Source organism: Eleginops maclovinus, chromosome 17 (assembly GCF_036324505.1).
Source record: "Eleginops maclovinus isolate JMC-PN-2008 ecotype Puerto Natales chromosome 17, JC_Emac_rtc_rv5, whole genome shotgun sequence".
NCBI lineage: Eukaryota > Metazoa > Chordata > Actinopteri > Perciformes > Eleginopidae > Eleginops > Eleginops maclovinus.
Window position 1 is genome coordinate 17596360 of NC_086365.1, and position 22303 is coordinate 17618662.

General features: G+C 35.0%; 1 protein-coding gene and 1 long non-coding RNA gene across 3 annotated transcripts in view; one reads left to right on the forward strand and one right to left on the reverse strand.

Annotated features, from left to right (window-relative positions):
- Positions 1-1908: 1908 nt before the first annotated feature.
- dennd6b (DENN/MADD domain containing 6B) lies at positions 1909-17811 on the reverse strand. The gene is given in 21 exon segments (XM_063905149.1): positions 1909-2593; positions 2694-2768; positions 3022-3124; positions 3218-3327; positions 5444-5497; positions 5710-5799; positions 5875-5939; positions 6014-6079; positions 6427-6521; positions 6711-6838; positions 9635-9752; positions 11624-11679; positions 11763-11825; positions 11910-11990; positions 12075-12127; positions 12130-12187; positions 15470-15550; positions 15677-15783; positions 17234-17276; positions 17391-17429; positions 17610-17811. Coding segments are annotated over 21 exon segments (1728 nt in total). The 5' UTR covers positions 17730-17811; the 3' UTR covers positions 1909-2470.
- A 3730-nt stretch (positions 17812-21541) lies between these two features.
- Positions 21542-22303, forward strand: part of LOC134878961 (uncharacterized) — a 1773-nt gene continuing 1011 nt past the window's right edge. For both annotated transcript variants that reach the window (XR_010167756.1, XR_010167755.1), the window contains exons 1-3: positions 21542-21700; positions 21819-21857; positions 22138-22209. This is a non-coding gene — a long non-coding RNA (uncharacterized LOC134878961). The remainder of the gene's footprint in view (positions 21701-21818; positions 21858-22137; positions 22210-22303) is intronic.

The window sequence follows — 22303 nt, forward strand, 5'->3', positions numbered from 1 at the left end:
GGTGGAGGTGGTGAACTCCTACAAGTTCCTGGGAGTGCACCTGAACAATAAACTGGACTGGAGAGACAACACTGATGCTCTCTGCAGGAATGGACAGAGCAAGCTGTTCCTCCTGAGGGGGCTCAGGTCCTTCAGCGTGTGCACGAGGCTGCTGCAGACGCTCTACCAGTCTGTGGGGGCCAGTGTGCTCTTCTTTGCCATGGTGTGCTGGGGGGGGAACACCAACCAAAGGGATGCTGACAGGCAGAACAAGCTGGTGAGGAAGGCTAGCTCTGTAGTTGGAGTTAAACTGGACAATCTGGAGGGGGTGGCTGAGGGGAGGACGAGGAGGACACTGGACAGTATCCTGAATAAACCCCCCCCCCCTCCATGCTGAGCTAGTGAAGATGAGGAGTAGTTCAGCCACAGACTCATCCCACAGCACTAACAGCTGGGGAACTCCTTTGAGCCTGTAGCCATCAGACTGCACACCAAGGGGTTCACCATGAGACCCACTGACAGTAACCGGACTGCACACCAAGGGGTTCACCATGACACCCCCTGACAGTAACCAGGCTGCACACCAAGGGGTTCACCATGAGACCCACTGACAGTAACCAGACTGCACACCAAGGGGTTCACCATGACACTCCCTGACAGTAACCGGACTGCACACCAAGGGGTTCACCATGACACTCCCTGACAGTAACCAGGACTGCACACCAAGGGGTTCCCCATGAGACCCACTGACAGTAACCAGACTGCACACCAAGGGGTTCACCATGAGACCCACTGACAGTAACCGGACTGCACACCAAGGGGTTCACCATGACACCCCCTGACAGTAACCAGGCTGCACACCAAGGGGTTCACCATGAGACCCACTGACAGTAACCAGACTGCACACCAAGGGGTTCACCATGACACTCCCTGACAGTAACCGGACTGCACACCAAGGGGTTCACCATGAGACCCACTGACAGTAACCGGACTGCACACCAAGGGGTTCACCATGAGACCCACTGACAGTAACCAGACTGCACACCAAGCTGCACTTTTGCACAATAACTTTGACGGCACTCTCTTTATGAACACATACATGTGTATATTTTTAAACAATACTCTCGTTACTTACCTGTATATATTTTTTGTTTAGTTTTTAGACATTTTTATTTCATATCCTGTATGAACCTATACTGTTTTTCCTATTCTCTGTTGCTGCATAAACACTCGAATAAATAAAGGCACATCTTATCTTATGGAAGCTCTGCTATTGTTAGCTGATAGCTCAGTATTTAGCTAATGCTAACGGAGCTAATAGCTAACTCTAATGAGCTCTCATTTGCTAACGCTATTTCTCAACAGCTAACGCCGACTCTCACCAGCTAAAGCTAACCCTCACCAGTTAACGGCTAACTCTCACCAGCTAAAGCTAACTCTCACCAGCTACTGCCAACTCTCATCAGCTACTGCCAACTCTCACCAGCTAAAGCTAACCCTCACCAGTTAACAGCTAACTCTCACCAGCTAAAGCTAACTCTCACCAGCTACTGCCAACTCTCATCAGCTACTGCCAACTCTCACCAGCTAACGCTAACTCTCACCAGCTAACAGCTAACGCCAACTCTCATCAGCTACTACTAACTCTCACCAGCTACTGCCAACTCTCACCAGCTAACCCTAACTCTCACCAGCTAACAGCTAACGCCAACTCTCATCAGCTACTACTAACTCTCACCAGCTACTGCCAACTATCATCAGCTACTGCTAACTCTCACCAGCTAAAGCTAACTCTCACCAGCTAACAGATAACGCTAACTCTCACCAGCTAAAGCTAACTCTCACCAGCTAACAGATAACTCTCACCAGCTAACAGCTAACCCTAAGTCTCCTGCAGATTTCAATGTAAATAAGATTTCCACACCAAACTATTACCATCATATTTTAATCCATAAATACAAAAGTAAATAAGCAAAGAAACTTACAAGAGAAGAACAAGAACAAAACACAAATATAATTACAATATTTGTATAATAATTATTATTAGCTTGAGATACATTCACTGGTTTTTGATATAAAGCAACCCTTCATCAGGTCAGAGTTTATCAGGAAATACAAATGTGTGCTAAAAGTCCTATCAGTAGGCCTATATGTGTAATATGAATAGGGGCAGGGTGATGTTGAGCTCCGGAGCTTCAGGGGAGAGCAGGTCCACGTGCCTCTGCAGTCAGCAGCTCCCTGAGACACTTCACCCCGAGTTGCTCCTGATGGGATTGCCCACATTTTTCAATGTATGCAAGTGGCTTTGGATAAAAGCATCTAACCGGTGACATGAGATGTAATAACTCAAACAGACATTTATACCTTTATTAACAACTAATAATAAACAAACAGCAGCAGGAGATTCACATTCAACACTAAATCACTTAATAAAAGTACTGAGAGTGTACTCAAATGTGTAGTGTGTGTACTCAGTGTGTTCTGTGTGTACTCAGTGTGTACTGAGTACTCTCCTCAGTTCTTCAGGCAGAGATGAGATTATCGTCTTGGTGAAGGTTTCCAATTTGTCTAAAACTCCGTTCTTTAGCTGCAGCTGCTGCCTACACGCTCTATTCTGAAAAACAAACAGACCGGCTATCAGAAACACACTTCCTGTTTATTAAAGGAACAGCGTAATGATGTTAGTCAACATATTTTAGGTTTTACTTTCTCACCAATTTGTCTCGAAGCTTAAGAATCAAGTCAACGATCTCCACCTCTGATTTATCTTTAGTCCAGGTCACCAGGTCCTGAGGACAGGTGTGTACTGATGTTTACAGGTGTGTATAGGGGTTTACGGATGTGTGTACAGGGGTGTAGCGATGTGTACAGGAGTTTACAGTTGTGTGTAGCTGTGTTTACAGCTGTTTCTTGGTGTGTATCGACATTTACAGGTGTGCTCAGGTGTTTACAGGTGTGTAGCGATGTTTACAGGTGTTTAAAGGTGTGTGTAGTGGGTTTTTAAAGGTGTGTTAAGCAGTGTGAACAGGTGTTTTAACTCACGGTGTCACAGAGAACTTCCAGGTGGAGAATCTCCAGTTTCTGAGTCATCTCTCGGAGTCGCTGGCGATACCAGCCATCAAAGTTCGGAGACCTGAAGAACTTCCTGTCAGAGAAGCTGAATTTAATAAAACCTTCACACACACCGAGGACTCGAGGTGATGGGTACCTACGTTTTAGAGTCATGAAGAAGCCTCACCTGTACAGCCCCAACCAATCACCTTTCAGCACAGAGGTGAGCTGTGGCCCCGTGTCATCAAGAGACAACAGGAAGTCCTCCTGACTGAAGGGCCGGATCTGAGGGGGGGTCTGCACAGCAACACAGCAATACATAAAAACATTAATACACCAACACATCAACATATAAACACATCAAGGATTCCTACAGGAAGAAGCTGGAGGCCAAGCTCCAGCAGAACAACAGCAAGGATGTCTGGACTGGGATGAAGGCCATCACGGGGTTAAGGGGGAGAGACAGGCTGACGACAGGCACCCCGGAGAGGGCTAACGAGCTGAACACTTCTTCAATAGGTTCAGCTCCCCCCCCCCTTGCTGCTGTCTCCTCCACTTTACACCTCACCTCCACCACTCATCCTCACTTTAACATCCCCCCACTGCTCTCCTTGCCTCTGACCCCCCCACACTATCCCCCCTGTTGAGCACTCTGAACTCTACCTTTTCACCTTTGATGCGTCTCCCCCCTCTGAGACATCAGACCCCCTCCCCCGCCTCATTGTGACTACAGGCCGGGTGAAGAGACAGCTAAACTACACCAAGGCAAATCTGCAGGCCCGGACGGCATCAGCCCCAGGGTACTGGAGACCTGCCCCAGCCAGCTGTCTCCTGTTCTTCAACATCTGTTCAACCTGAGCCTGCACCTGGAGACCATCCCGGTGCTGTGGAAGACGTCCTGCGTTGTTTCTGTCCCTAAAAAGACGACTCCTTCTGGGCTCAATGACTATCGGCCAGCAGCTCTCACATCTCATGTGATGAAGGTGCTGGAGAGACTGGTCCTGTCCCATCTCAGACCGCGGGTGAGATCATTTTCTAGATCCTCTGCAATTTGCCTACCAGCCTCACCTGGGGGTGGATGATGCCATTATCTACCTGGTGCAGCGCTCTCACTCGTACCTGGAGGGGTCAGGCGCACTGTGAGAATCACCCTCTTTGATTTCTCCAGTGCATTCAACACCATCCAGCCCCGGCTCCTGAGGGACCAGCTGCAGGCTATGAGGGTAGACGCGTCCACCATCTCCTGGTCCACCAGCTAGCTCACAGACAGGCCACAGTGTGTCCGGCTGGGCAGTGTCCTGTCAGAGGTGGTGGTTGGTAGTACGGGTGCCCCACAGGGGACTGTGCTGTCTCCCTTCCTGTTCACCTTACACACCACTGACTTTACTACAGCTCAGAGTCATGCCACCTGCAGGAGCTCTCTGATGACTCTGCAGTGGAAGGGTGTTTAAGGGATGGACGGGGGGGGGGGGGGGGGGGGGGGGGAGTACAGAGCGCTGGTGGAGGGTTTTGTGGAGTGGACTGGGAGAAACCATCTGCTTCTGAATGTGTCCAAGACCAGAGTCTCCACTGCCCCTGTGCATTCTGGGAGAGGATGTGGCTGTGGTGGAGGACTACAAGTACCTGGGAGTGCACAACGGACTGAAGTGGAGGGCCAACACTGATGCTTTGTACAAGTCGGGGATGAGCCGACTGTATTTCCTGAGGACTGAGATCCTTCAACGTGTGCAGCAAGATGTTGGAGATCTTCTACCAGTCTGTTGTTGCTAGTGCTCTGTTCTTTGCTGCCTTCTGCTGGGGGGGGGGGCAGCATCAGAGCCGGTGACACAAGCAGAATCAATAAACTGATCAGGAAAGCTGGCTCTGTCATCGGCATCAAACTGGACCCTTTACAGGCTGTGATGGAGAGGAGGACACTGAACAGACTGCTGTCCATCATGGATAACCCCCCCCCCCACCCTCTCCACCTGCAGCTGGAAGGACAGCGGAGCTCCTTCTCCAACAGACTGCTCCAGCTCTGCTGTCACCAGGACAGGTTCAGGAGAACCTTCCTTCCCTCTGCAGTAACTCTGTACAGTAACCCCCCTCTGGCTGCAGGACTCTGTGAACTGGACTTAAATCATAATATACATTCAATACTTATTCGAATAATATCCCACACCTCTCACTCTTACTGTGCACATAACATCCTGCTTTAGATTAAGTTTTTCATAATATTTTCCTTACATTTTTTTCACAAATGTATATTTTTTATTGTATTGTTTCTATGCTGCTGCAACGTAAACAATTCCTAAATTGGGATCAATAGTAATTGTATAGATCAACACATCAACATGTAAACACATCAACACATCATCACGTAAACACATCAACACAAATACATAAATATCATGTGAGGTCACTTCCCGTTTACCTTCCACGGTGACACAGATCTCTGCAGAGGCATCAGGCTGGCCATGTAGCGCTCCTGTCAGACAGAACACAGGGATCAGTTTCCTCACATCAGATGATTTGTTGTTCTGTGATTGGCTGAACTGGAAAAGTTATTGTACACATAACCATTTTTTTGAAAGCTCAACAGGTTTAAAACCTTAAAAAGACGTCAGAAATGATTTTGAAAGTCAAACCGTTTCCTGTGATCAGCTGAGGTGACAGAATGCTGCTCTGTGATTGGCTCACCAGAGGGATGATGAAGCTCTGGGTCAGCTCTAAAAGGTGTCTCCTCAGGATGGCGCTCTGGACCTCCGACGGCCTCTTCCTCTGGATCCCCTGAACCAGTGCAGTAACTCAGTATCAGGGTTATATAATATGTCCTCTTTATTAATAAATACAATAAAGCTTTACCTTCAGCAGTCTTTTGATCAGGATCTTGTCTTTGTGGAGAAAGGTCTTAAACGCTGTATAGATCCCTGCAGAAACACAACATGTGTTTCTATCAGTTAATGAAAACCGGGCTCATATTTACTCAGGAACACGCAGTTACCTGGTTTAGTGTCCAGGGCTTTCAGTTTGCACAGTTTCTTCACCTTCACCTGTTTAGGTACATCACCTGACAGAAAGCCAGTATCAAAGGGTTAAAGGTCAGGTCAACAGAGGAGGAGGAGGAGGAGGAGGAGGAGGAGGAGGAGGAGAAGGAGGAGGAAGAGGAAAAGGAAGAGGAAAAGGAAGAGGAGGCGGAAGAGGAGAAAGAGGAAAAGGAAGAGGAGGAGGAAGAGGAGAAAGAGGAAAAGGAAGAGGAAAAGGAAGAGGAGGCGGAAGAGGAGAAAGAGGAAAAGGAAGAGGAGGAGGAAGAGGAGAAAGGAAAAGGAAGAGGAGGAGGAAGAAGAGAAAGAGGATGAGGATGAGGAGGAAGATGAAAAGGTAGCAGAGGAGGAAGAAGAAGAGGAAGAGGTTTACCCGCCATCTTTGTTTCTCCCAGTCTGAGGACGTGAGGCCATTTCTGAAACGTCTTGATGAAGAATGGGTTTGTGACTCCCAGCACCACACAGGGACTGAGACAGTTGAGAGAGAGACAGGTTACAGACAGGTAACTAACAGGTGAGACCGATAGGTCACAGACAGGTGAGAGACAGACAGGTAACAGACAGGTGAGAGACAGACAGGTAACAGAAAGGTGAGAGACAGACAGGTGAGAGATAAACAGGTGAGAGACAGACAAGTGAGAGACAGCCGAGTCTCACGGGGCTTGTGTCCTGGTGGTGTATTCTCTGAACTCTGAGTCGTGGATGGTGAAGTACGGACGGAAATCACAGCAGAACCTCAGAGGACTGATCATACTGGGGACAGACAGGGACACGTATCATATATCCTGTAGTATACTGAACATGTACTCTGATACTGAACATGTACTCTGATACTGAACATGTACTCTGATACTGAACATTTACTCTGATACTGAACATGTACTCTGAACATGTACTCTGAACATGTACTCTGATACTGAACATGTACTCTGATACTGAACATTTACTCTGATACTGAACATGTACTCTGAACATGTACTCTGATACTGAACATGTACTCTGAACATGTACTCTGATACTGAACATGTACTCTGATACTGAACATGTACTCTGATACTGAACATGTACTCTGATAATGAACATGTACTCTGAACATGTACTCTGATACTGAACATGTACTCTGAACATGTACTCTGAACATGTACTCTGAACATGTACTCTGATACTGAACATGTACTCTGATACTGAACATGTACTCTGAACATGTACTCTGAACATGTACTCTGAACATGTACTCTGATACTGAACATGTACTCTGATACTGAACATGTACTCTGATATATACTCTAATACTGAACATGTACTCTGATACTGAACATGTACTCTGATACTGAACATGTACTCTGATATATACTGTAATACTGAACATGTACTCTGATATATACTCTAATACTGAACATGTACTCTGATACTGAACATGTACTCTGATATATACTGTAATACTGAACATGTACTCTGATATATACTGTAATACTGAACATGTACTCTGATATATACTCTAATACTGAACATATACTCTGATACTGAACATGTACTCTGATATATACTGTAATACTGAACATGTACTCTGATATATACTGTAATATACTGAGCATGTACTCTAATATATACTGTAATACTGAACATGTACTCTGATATATACTGTAATACTGAACATGTACTCTGATATATACTCTAATACTGAACATATACTCTGATACTGAACATGTACTCTGATATCTACTCTAATACTGAACATATACTCTGATACTGAACATGTACTCTGATATATACTGTAATACTGAACATGTACTCTGATATATACTGTAATATACTGAGCATGTACTCTAATATATACTGTAATACTGAACATGTACTCTAATATATACTGTAATACTGAACATGTACTCTGATATATACTGTAATACTGAACATGTACTCTGATATATACTGTAATACTGAACATGTACTCTGATATATACTGTAATACTGAACATGTACTGTGATATATACTCTAATACTGAACATGTACTCTGATATATACTGTAATACTGAACATGTACTCTGATACTGAACATGTACTCTGATATTTACTCTAATACTGAACATGTACTCTGATATATACTGTAATACTGAACATGTACTCTGATATATACTGTAATACTGAACATGTACTCTAATATATACTGTAATACTGAACATGTACTCTGATATTTACTGTAATACTGAACATGTACTCTGATATTTACTGTAATACTGAACATGTACTCTGATATACTGTAATACTGAACATGTACTCTGATACTGAACATGTACTCTGATATATACTGTAATACTGAACATGTACTCTGATATATACTGTAATACTGAACAGTGTACTCTGATACTAACATGTACTCTATGATTTACTCTAATACGAACATTTACTCTGATATATACTGTAATACTGAACATGTACTCTGATTATATACTGTAATACAGAACATGTACTCTAATATATACTGTAATACTGAACATGTACTCTGATATTTACAGTAATACTGAACATTACTCTGAATTTACTTTAATACTGAACATGAGACTCTGATATACTTAATACTGAACATGAATCTGATACTGAACATGTACTCTGATATATACATGTAATACTGAACATGTAATCTGGGAAATATCTGTAATACTGAACATGTACTCTAAGAGCTATTACAGTAGATATTACAGAATATATTACAGTGATATATTACAGTAGATATACAGTAGATATTACCGTATACTATACAGTATATATACAGTATATATTACAGTAAATATTCAGTAGATATTACAGTAGATATTACAGAGATATTACAGTATATATTACAGTAGATATTACAGTGATATTACAGTAATATTACAGTAGATATTACAGTATATATTACAGTAATTTTACAGTATATATTACAGTATATATACAGTATATATTACAGTAGATTTTACAGTAGATATTACAGTATATATTACAGTAGATATTACAGTATATATTACAGTATATATTCAGTATATTTTACAGTATATATTACAGTATATATTACAGTATATATACAGTATATATTACAGAGATTATTACATATATATACAGTATATATTACAGTATATATACAGTATAATATTACAGTAAATATATTACAGTATATATTACAGTAGATATTACAGTAGATATTACAGTAATATTACAGTTATATATACAGTATATATTGACAGTAATATTACAGTAGGATTACAGTATAGATTACAGTAGATATACAGTAGATACACCGTAGATACTACAGCTACATATTACTAAAATACGTATATATTAAAGATATACAGTAATATTACAGTAATATACATATATATTACAGAAAATACAGTAGATTTTTCAGTAGAAATAAGTAGATATTAAGTTATATTACAGTATATATACAGATATATAATAGAATACAGTAATTTACAGTGATATACAGTGTATTACAGTATATATTCAGTATATTACAGTAGATTTCAGTTTTTAACGTAGAATTAAGTTATATTACAGTTATATTCAGTAGATTTTCGTAATTTACAGTAATTAGACTAATATCTACCTGATGAGAGCAGCACTGTTTCCGAGGAACGGTGAGACGGTGCCATGCGACCAGCGGTTCCCCTAGCAACAGCAGCTCCACAACATCTGCAATGTGGACCAGCACTGACTGGAAACATCTGCACATTTACAGACAGATAAATAAAATATAAATGATATAATTAATATGTATAAATGATATAATTAATATATATAAATGATATAATTAATATAATAAATGATATAATTAATTATAAAAATGATATAATTAATATAATAAATGATATAATTAATAAATAATAAAATGATATAACAATATACATAAATGATATAATTAAAATAATAAATGATATAATTAATATACCTAATGAAAATATAAATATAATTAAATTATATATATAAATGATATAATTAATATAATAAATGATATAATTAATAATAAATAAAGATATAATTAATATATTATAAATGATAAATTAATATAATTTAAAAATATAATAATATACAAATGATATAATTAATATATATAAATGATATAATTAATATCATAAATGATATAATTAATATATATAAATGATATAATTAATATATATAAATGATATAATTAATATATATAAATGATATAATTAATATACATAAATGATATAAATTAATATATATAAATGATATAATTAATATATATAAATGATATAAATTAATATAATATAAATGATATAATTTATTATCATAAATGATATAATTAATATAAATAAATGATAATAATTAATAAATTAAAATATAAATGATAAATATATATACATAAATGATATAATAATAATATATAAATGTATAAATTAATATACATAAATGATATAATTAATATACATAAATGAATACTATTAATATACATAAATGATATAATTAATATATAGAAATGATATAATTAATATATATAATGATATAATTACAAATAAATACATGATATAATTAATATACATAAATGATAGTAATTAATAAAATAAATGATATAATTAATACTACATAAATGATATAATTAATTAATATATAAATGATATAATTAATATACATAAATGATATAATTAATATAGCTATAAATGATATAATATAATATAATAAATGATATAATTAATATATATAAATGATATAATTATTAAATATATATAAATGAGTATAATTAAATATCTATAAATGATATAATAAATAAATAATATAAATAATATAACTAATATATATAATCATATAATTAATAATATACATAAATCAATAATTAAATATACATAAATCATATAATTAATATATATAAATGATATAATTAATATATATAATCATATAATTAATATACATAAATCATATAATTAATATACATAAATGATATAATTAATATATATAAATCATATAATTAATAAATATATATAAATGATATAATAAATATAAATAAATGATATAATAAATAAATGATATAATAAATAAATGATATTATAAATATATATAAATGATATAATAAATATATATAAATGATATAATAAATAAGTGATAAAATAAATATAAATAAATGATATAATAAATAAATGATACAATAAATATATATAAATGATATAATATATAAATGATATAATAAATATGTATAAATTATATAATATATAAATGATATAATAAATATGCATAAATGATATAATTAATAAATATATATAAATGATATAATAAATAAATTATATAATAAATATAAATAAATGATATAATAAATAAATGATATAATAAATAAATGATATAATAAATATAAATAAATGATATAATAAATAAATGATATAATAAAATATATATAAATGATATAATAAATAAATGATATAATAAAATATAAATAAATGATATAATAAATAAATGATATAATAAATATAAATAAATGATATAATAAATAAATGATATAATAAATATAAATAAATGATATAATAAATAAATGATATAATAAATATATATAAATGATATAATAAATATATATAACATATAACAGTACTTGAAGAGGTCCAGCTCGTGGATGCTGGGCAGCACCGTGGGGGCCGGCAGCAGGTTCTGAGACACAGAAAATAATAATAAAACTTTATTGACCTGTCGTCTGCTTAACAGTGTTATGTATAAAGGTGTGACCTCCTGACCTCTGCAGCGCTCTGTCTCACTGGACTTCCTCCGGGCTTATCACTCCTGGAGGGGATCCGGACCTGACACAGTGACACACCTTTATAATTACTGTATATACTATCTTTATATATATATATACATATAAATAAAGATATACGTCCCACCTGCAGGACCACACCCATCAGCGGCAGGTTGAGGCTCAGCCCGGGAACAGGGGCAGGCCATTGGTCGATCTCGTTTGCACACTGTAAAGAGGAGAGAGGGACGTCATCTGAACTGTCTGAATGATGTCATAATGCCTGCTGTTCTGATTGGTCCAGACTCATGACATCATCACCTGTCTCCAGACACGGCTCAAGTTTCTCAAAGAACTCCGGAGCACGATCTGCAGCAGCGCCTGGAACAAGGGGGGAAGGGCCAGCCGCGACAACAGCACCAGAGACTGTAATATATAAATATACATATGTAATATACAACAACACCAGAGACACCTGTAAATATAAATTTACAACAGCCGCAGAGACTCTAATAGATAAATATACATATGAATAACAACAGCAGGCAGAGACCTGTAATATATGAATATACAACCGCATCGCAGAGACTGTAATATAATTGAATAAACAACAGGCAGCAGAGACTGTAATATATGGAATATACAACAGCACAGAGACTGTAATATAAAAATATACATATGAATATACAACAGCAGCAGAAGACTGTAAGTATATAAATATACCACAGCAGCAGAGACTGTAATATATAATATACAACAGACAGCAGAGACTGTAATATATGAAATATACAACAGCAGCAGAGACTGTAATATATGAATTTACAACAGCAGCAGAGACTGTAATATATGAATATACAACAGCAGCAGAGACTGTAATATATGAATATACAACAGCACCAGAGACTGTAATATAGAATATACAACAGCACCAGAGACTTGTAATATATGAATATACAACAGCAGCCAGAGACTGAAATATATAAACATATGACAACAGCAGCAGAGACTGTAAAATAAGAATATACAACAGCAGCTAGAGACTGTAATATATGAATATACAACAGCAGCAGAGACTGTAATATATGAATATACAACAGCAGCAGAGACTGTAATATATAAATATACAACAGCAGCAGAGACTGTAATATGATAATATACAACAGCAGCAGAGACTGTAATATATGAATATACAACAGCAGCAGAGACTGTAATATTAATATACAACAGCAGCAGAGACTGTAATATATAAATATACAACAGCAGCAGAGACTGTAATATATGAATATACAACAGCAGCAGAGACTGTAATATATGAATATACAACAGCACCAGAGACTGTAATATATACATATACAACAGCAGCAGAGACTGTAATATATAAATATACAACAGCACCAGAGACTGTAATATATGAATATACAACAGCAGCAGAGACTGTAATATATAAATATACAACAGCACCAGAGACTGTAATATATGAATATACAACAGCAGCAGAGACTGTAATATATGAATATACAACAGCAGCAGAGACTGTAATATATGAATATACAACAGCAGCAGAGACTGTAATATATACATATACAACAGCAGCAGAGACTGTAATATATGAATATACAACAGCAGCAGAGACTGTAATATATAAATATACAACAGCAGCAGAGACTGTAATATATAAATATACAACAGCAGCAGAGACTGTAATATATACATATACAACAGCAGCAGAGACTGTAATATATGAATATACAACAGCAGCAGAGACTGTAATATATGAATATACAACAGCAGCAGAGACTGTAATATATACATATACAACAGCAGCAGAGACTGTAATATATACATATACAACAGCAGCAGAGACTGTAATATATAAATATACAACAGCAGCAGAGACTGTAATATATGAATATACAACAGCAGCAGAGACTGTAATATATGAATATACAACAGCAGCAGAGACTGTAATATATAAATATACAACAGCAGCAGAGACTGTAATATATACATATACAACAGCAGCAGAGACTGTAATATATGAATATACAACAGCAGCAGAGACTGTAATATATGAATATACAACAGCAGCAGAGACTGTAATATATAAATATACAACAGCAGCAGAGACTGTAATATATAAATATACAACAGCAGCAGAGACTGTAATATATAAATATACAACAGCACCAGAGACTGTAATATATACATATACAACAGCAGCAGAGACTGTAATATATGAATATACAACAGCAGCAGAGACTGTAATATATAAATATACAACAGCAGCAGAGACTGTAATATATAAATATACAACAGCAGCAGAGACTGTAATATATAAATATACAACAGCAGCAGAGACTGTAATATATACATATACAACAGCAGCAGAGACTGTAATATATGAATATACAACAGCAGCAGAGACTGTAATATATAAATATACAACAGCAGCAGAGACTGTAATATATGAATATACAACAGCAGCAGAGACTGTAATATATGAATATACAACAGCAGCAGAGACTGTAATATATAATATACAACAGCAGCAGAGACTGTAATATATAAATATACAACAGCAGCAGAGACTGTAATATATACATATACAACAGCAGCAGAGACTGTAATATATACATATACAACAGCAGCAGAGACTGTAATATATAAATATACAACAGCAGCAGAGACTGTAATATATAAATATACAACAGCAGCAGAGACTGTAATATATAAATATACAACAGCAGCAGAGACTGTAATATATAAATATACAACAGCAGCAGAGACTGTAATATATAAATATACAACAGCAGCAGAGACTGTAATATATAAATATACAACAGCAGCAGAGACTGTAATATATAAATATACAACAGCAGCAGAGACTGTAATATATGAATATACAACAGCAGCAGAGACTGTAATATATAAATATACAACAGCAGCAGAGACTGTAATATATAAATATACAACAGCAGCAGAGACTGTAATATATAAATATACAACAGCAGCAGAGACTGTAATATATGAATATACAACAGCAGCAGAGACTGTAATATATAAATATACAACAGCAGCAGAGACTGTAATATATAAATATACATATGAATATACAACAGCAGCAGAGACTGTAATATATAAATATACATATGAATATACAACAGCAGCAGAGACTGTAATATATGAATATACAACAGCAGCAGAGACTGTAATATATGAATATACATATGAATATACAACAGCAGCAGAGACTGTAATATATGAATATACAACAGCAGCAGAGACTGTAATATATGAATATACAACAGCAGCAGAGACTGTAATATATGAATATACAACAGCAGCAGAGACTGTAATATATACATATACAACAGCAGCAGAGACTGTAATATATAAATATACAACAGCAGCAGAGACTGTAATATATAAATATACAACAGCAGCAGAGACTGTAATATATGAATATACAACAGCAGCAGAGACTGTAATATATGAATATACAACAGCAGCAGAGACTGTAATATATAAATATACAACAGCAGCAGAGACTGTAATATATACATATACAACAGCAGCAGAGACTGTAATATATACATATACAACAGCAGCAGAGACTGTAATATATACATATACAACAGCAGCAGAGACTGTAATATATGAATATACAAACACACTTTAAATAATAATATTTATGTAATCAGCATTGACCTTCTGAAAGTATCCTCTCTTGACAGAGGCGTCCTTCACCTGCCTGAAGTAAACAAAGCCGAAGAAATGGGAGACCTCCGTCTAAAACACACACACACACACACACACACACACACACACACACACACACACACACACACACACACACACTTCAGTACAGTGTATCTTTAGAAGATAATATATATATATAAGTATAAAGTAAGGTACTTGTAGGGTGGGGGGGGCGTCCCTGTTGTACACGTCCTCCCGGCATCCCCCCTTCCGGCCCACAGACTGACGCAGCCTGAAGCTGAACTGTGTGTCCCCGAGGCATCCTGGGAAACAGAGTCAACACTTCACTGACTATACACACCTGGTCCACCTGATCTACGTGACCCACCTGATCTACGTAACCCACCTGACCTATGTGACCCACCTGATCTACGTGACCCACCTGACCTATGTGACCCACCTGACCTATGTGACCCACCTGACCCACCTGATCTACGTGATCCACCTGACCTATGTGACCCACCTGACCCACCTGATCTACGTGACCCACCTGACCTATGTGAACCACCTGACCCACCTGATCTACGTGACCCACCTGATCTACGTGACCCACCTGACCTATGTGACCCACCTGATCTACGTCACCCACCTGACACACCTGATCTATGTGACCCACCTGACCTACATGACCCACCTGATCTACGTGACCTACCTGATCTATGTGACCCACCTGATCCACCTGGCCCAGCTGACCCACCTGATCTACGTGACCCACCTGATCTACGTGACCCACCTGATCTACGTCACCCACCTGACACACCTGATCTACGTGACCCACCTGATCTACATGACCCACCTGATCCACCTGATCCACCTGACCCAGCTGACCCACCTGATCTACGTGACCCACCTGATCTACGTGACCCACCTGATCCACCTGACCTACGTGACCCACCTGATCTATGTGAATCACCTGACACACCTGATCTACCTGACCCAGCTGACCCACCTGATCTACGTGACCGACCTGACCCACCTGATCTACGTGACCCACCTGATCTACGTGACCCACCTGATCCACCTGATCTACGTGACCCACCTGACACACCTGATCTACGTGACCCACCTGATCTACATGACCCACCTGATCCACCTGACCCACCTGATATACGTGACTCACCTGATCCACCTGATCTACGTGACCCACCTGATCAACGTGACCCACATGATCCACCTGATCTACGTGACCCACCTGATCCACCTGACCCACCTGATCTACGTGACCCACCTGATCCACCTGACCCACCTGATCTACGTGAATCACCTGACCCACCTGATACACCTGACCCCGCTGATCTACGCGACCCACCTCATCTACGTGACCCACCTGATCTACGTGACCCACCTGATCCACGTCACCCACCTGATGTTACCAGAGTATACAAACAAATAAAATATAACATATAAACAGTTTACCTGAGTTACATTAACAACATATAAACAGTTTACCTGAGTTACATTAACAACACATAAACAGTTTACCTGAGTTACATTAACAACACATAAACAGTTTACCTGAGTTACATTAACAACACATAAACAGTTTACCTGAGTTACATTAACAACATATAAACAGTTTACCTGAGTTACATTAACAACACATAAACAGTTTACCTGAGTTACATTAACAACATATAAACAGTTTACCTGAGTTACATTAACAACACATAAACAGTTTACCTGAGTTACATTAACAACACATAAACAGTTTACCTGAGTATGAGTCGGGGAAGGACAGGTAGCAGATACTGCTCTTCTGAAAACACCCAGAAATACATCATATATTAAAGTACAGATACATAAATACCATTAATGAGATATAAATAGTATTCATATAAAGAGATGTAAAAAATCTTCATGTAAATCTGACCTCCTTCTCAGTGAGCTTCACATCCTGAGGATACACCAGCTGAAACACACACAGACACACACACACACACGGTTGCATGACCGGTTCTGCTGATTTAACACCGTATATGAACCTGCTGTTTACATGTTAACATTTATTAAATACAGATTTGAGGTTGGGATGTGCGCGTGTTTATAAATAAAGCAGTAAAGATGCTAGCGATGCTAAGCTAACAGCTACCTCCAACGCCTGGCCCAGCTCCAGGTCGAAGGTCACGACACACACGCACTCCAGCCAGCGGGAGAAGCGGCTCCACGGAGACCCGGAGCCCGGTGACCCGGAGCCGGCACACAACTCCATCAGCGGCTGTCTGGACCTCCGGTACACGGTTCTGTTCTCCAGTTCATCCGCCGGTCCTCCATCACCGGGGAGAAAGGAGAGACCCGGGGCCCTCTGCCGGCCGGGAGGCGACACTGCCCCTGGAAACTACAGTACTATTTATTATACTGTAATACATGCTTATACTGTACACATACTATATAAAATACTGTAATACATGCTTATACTGTACACATACTATATAAAATACTGTAATACATGCTTATACTGTACACATACTATATATATATATATATATATAAATATATATAGCCCTAACCCTAACCACTGAACCACTGGATTAATAAAGGTACATCTTATCTTATCTTTTATATATATAGATATAGACAGAGATTCATGTTGTCAGAGGTCAGCTGTGAGGAGAGGAAGAGATGAAGGGATGAAGTGGTGAAGGTGATGAAGGGCACGTAAATATTGAAAGGACCTTCAATCTGAACTTTATCTGATTTATTTAACCATGAGGCAGCACAGCCGACAGCACTACATGTATAAACAACCCATAGATCAACTAAAATAGAGCTTATTAATAAACTAAAGTGGAGCTTATTAATAAACTAAAACACACTTTATTAATAAACTAAAACACACTTTATTAATAAACTAAAACACACTTTATTAATAAACTAAAACACACTTTATTAATAAACTAAAACACACTTTATAAATAAACTAAAACACACTTTATTAATAAACTAAAACACACTTTATTAATAAACTAAACACACTTTATTAATAAACTAAACACACTTTATTAATAAACTAAAACACACTTTATTAATAAACTAAACACACTTTATTAATAAACTAAAACACACTTTATTAATAAACTAAAACACACTTTATAAATAAACTAAAACACACTTTATTAATAAACTAAAACACACTTTATTAATAAACTAAACACACTTTATTAATAAACTAAACACACTTTATTAATAAACTAAAACACACTTTATTAATAAACTAAACACACTTTATTAATAAACTAAACACACTTTATTAATAAACTAAACACACTTTATTAATAAACTAAACACACTTTATTAATAAACTAAAACACACTTTATTAATAAACTAAACACACTTTATTAATAAACTAAACACACTTTATTAATAAACTAAACACACTTTATTAATAAACTAAAACACACTTTATTAATAAACTAAACACACTTTATTAATAAACTAAACACACTTTATTAATAAACTAAACACACTTTATTAATAAACTAAACACACTTTATTAATAAACTAAAACACACTTTATTAATAAACTAAACACACTTTATTAATAAACTAAACACACTTTATTAATAAACTAAAACACACTTTATTAATAAACTAAAACACACTTTATTAATAAACTAAAACACACTTTATTAATAAACTAAAACACACTTTATTAATAAACTAAACACACTTTATTAATAAAGTGTGTTTTAGTTTATTAATAAACTAAAACACACTTTATTAATAAAGTGTGTTTTAGTTTATTAATAAACTAAAACACACTTTATTAATAAACTAAAACACACTTTATTAATAAACTAAAACACACTTTATTAATAAACTAAAACACACTTTATTAATAAAGTGTGTTTTAGTTTATTAATAAACTAAAACACACTTTATTAATAAACTAAAACACACTTTATTAATAAACTAAAACACACTTTATTAATAAACTAAAACACACTTTATTAATAAACTAAACACACTTTATTAATAAACTAAACACACTTTATTAATAAACTAAACACACTTTATTAATAAACTAAACACACTTTATTAATAAACTAAAGTGGAGCTTATTAATAAACTAAAACACACTTTATTAATAAACTAAAACACACTTTATTAATAAACTAAAGTGGAGCTTATTAATAAACTAAAACACACTTTATTAATAAACTAAAACACACTTTATTAATAAACTAAAACACACTTTATTAATAAACTAAAACACACTTTATTAATAAACTAAAACACACTTTATTAATAAACTAAACACACTTTATTAATAAAGTGTGTTTTAGTTTATTAATAAACTAAAACACACTTTATTAATAAAGTGTGTTTTAGTTTATTAATAAACTAAAACACACTTTATTAATAAACTAAAACACACTTTATTAATAAACTAAAACACACTTTATTAATAAACTAAAACACACTTTATTAATAAACTAAAACACACTTTATTAATAAACTAAACACACTTTATTAATAAAGTGTGTTTTAGTTTATTAATAAACTAAAACACACTTTATTAATAAAGTGTGTTTTAGTTTATTAATAAACTAAAACACACTTTATTAATAAACTAAACACACTTTATTAATAAACTAAACACACTTTATTAATAAACTAAACACACTTTATTAATAAACTAAAACACACTTTATTAATAAACTAAAACACACTTTATTAATAAACTAAACACACTTTATTAATAAACTAAAACACACTTTATTAATAAACTAAAACACACTTTATTAATAAACTAAACACACTTTATTAATAAACTAAAACACACTTTATTAATAAACTAAACACACTTTATTAATAAACTAAAACACACTTTATTAATAAACTAAAACACACTTTATTAATAAACTAAAACACACTTTATAATAAACTAAAACACACTTTATTAATAAACTAAAACACACTTTATTAATAAACTAAACACACTTTATTAATAAACTAAACACACTTTATTAATAAACTAAACACACTTTATTAATAAACTAAACACACTTTATTAATAAACTAAACACACTTTATTAATAAACTAAAACACACTTTATTAATAAACTAAACACACTTTATTAATAAACTAAACACACTTTATTAATAAACTAAACACACTTTATTAATAAACTAAAACACACTTTATTAATAAACTAAACACACTTTATTAATAAACTAAACACACTTTATTAATAAACTAAACACACCTTATTAATAAACTAAACACACTTTATTAATAAACTAAAACACACTTTATTAATAAACTAAACACACTTTATTAATAAACTAAACACACTTTATGTATAAACTAAAACACACTTTATTAATAAACTAAACACACTTTATTAATAAACTAAAACACACTTTATTAATAAACTAAACACACTTTATTAATAAACTAAACACACTTTATTAATAAACTAAACACACTTTATTAATAAACTAAAACACACTTTATTAATAAACTAAAACACACTTTATTAATAAACTAAACACACTTTATTAATAAACTAAACACACTTTATTAATAAACTAAACACACTTTATTAATAAACTAAACACACTTTATTAATAAACTAAAACACACTTTATTAATAAACTAAAACACACTTTATTAATAAAGTGTGTTTTAGTTTATACATAAAGTGTGTTTAGTTTATTAATAAACTAAAACACACTTTATTAATAAACTAAACACACTTTATTAATAAACTAAACACACTTTATTAATAAACTAAACACACTTTATTAATAACTAAACACACTTTATTAATAAACTAAACACACTTTATTAATAAACTAAAACACACTTTATTAATAAACTAAACACACTTTATTAATAAACTAAACACACTTTATTAATAAACTAAACACACTTTATTAATAAACTAAACACACCTTATTAATCAAATATTCAATAGTAATCCGTATTTATTTATTTTAAACTCAGTATCTGTTGTCACTGTCTGACCGGTGAAGGTCTGATGACGTCACCCTGACGCTATATAAAGATGTGGGGCGGAGAGCCCTGCACGCGGTCTGACAGGCTTCTGCTGAGGAAGACGCATATAGATATGATTATGATGAAGATGATGATGATGGTGGTGATGGTGGTGGTGGGGGAAAAAAGTGATGGTGGGGATGGTTTCTGCTGCTCCTTTTCCTCCTTCACTCCTCAGGTGAGATTGAAATATTCACTTCTCAGATAAAGTTTTATAAACTATTCCCTGAGTCAGCGCTGTCCTTTATTTGATATATTATTGTCATTAAATATGACTAATTACTCCCTGTTTGCAGACCTGATGTGAACAGCACAAAGGAGACAACCCAACCCAGGTCTGTGTGAATATTTATATACATATATATTTATTATTATTACTTTAATATATTTGTTATAACTTTATGTATTTGTTATTAATTTCACATATATCTATTATAACATCATATATTTATTGTTACTTAAATATATGTATTTCTTAATTAAAACTCTCCTGATGTGAACAGACCTGGGAGCTAAATTCCATACGTCAGTGAGGAATAATAATCACAATTGAACAAATAACCGTTTAAAATGAAAGCAAATATATAATATCATTTGAATTGTTTCATGATGCAGATGTGATGGGAACAGCACGGAGAGGTTGTGCCTGCAGAACCAAACTGAGGGAATAAACTCAACACAGTCAAGGTGAATATCTGATTAATAATGATATTAATCATATTGATAATTATACTAATGTTTATATTCCTATGAGTAATATCAATATAATTAGTACCAACAT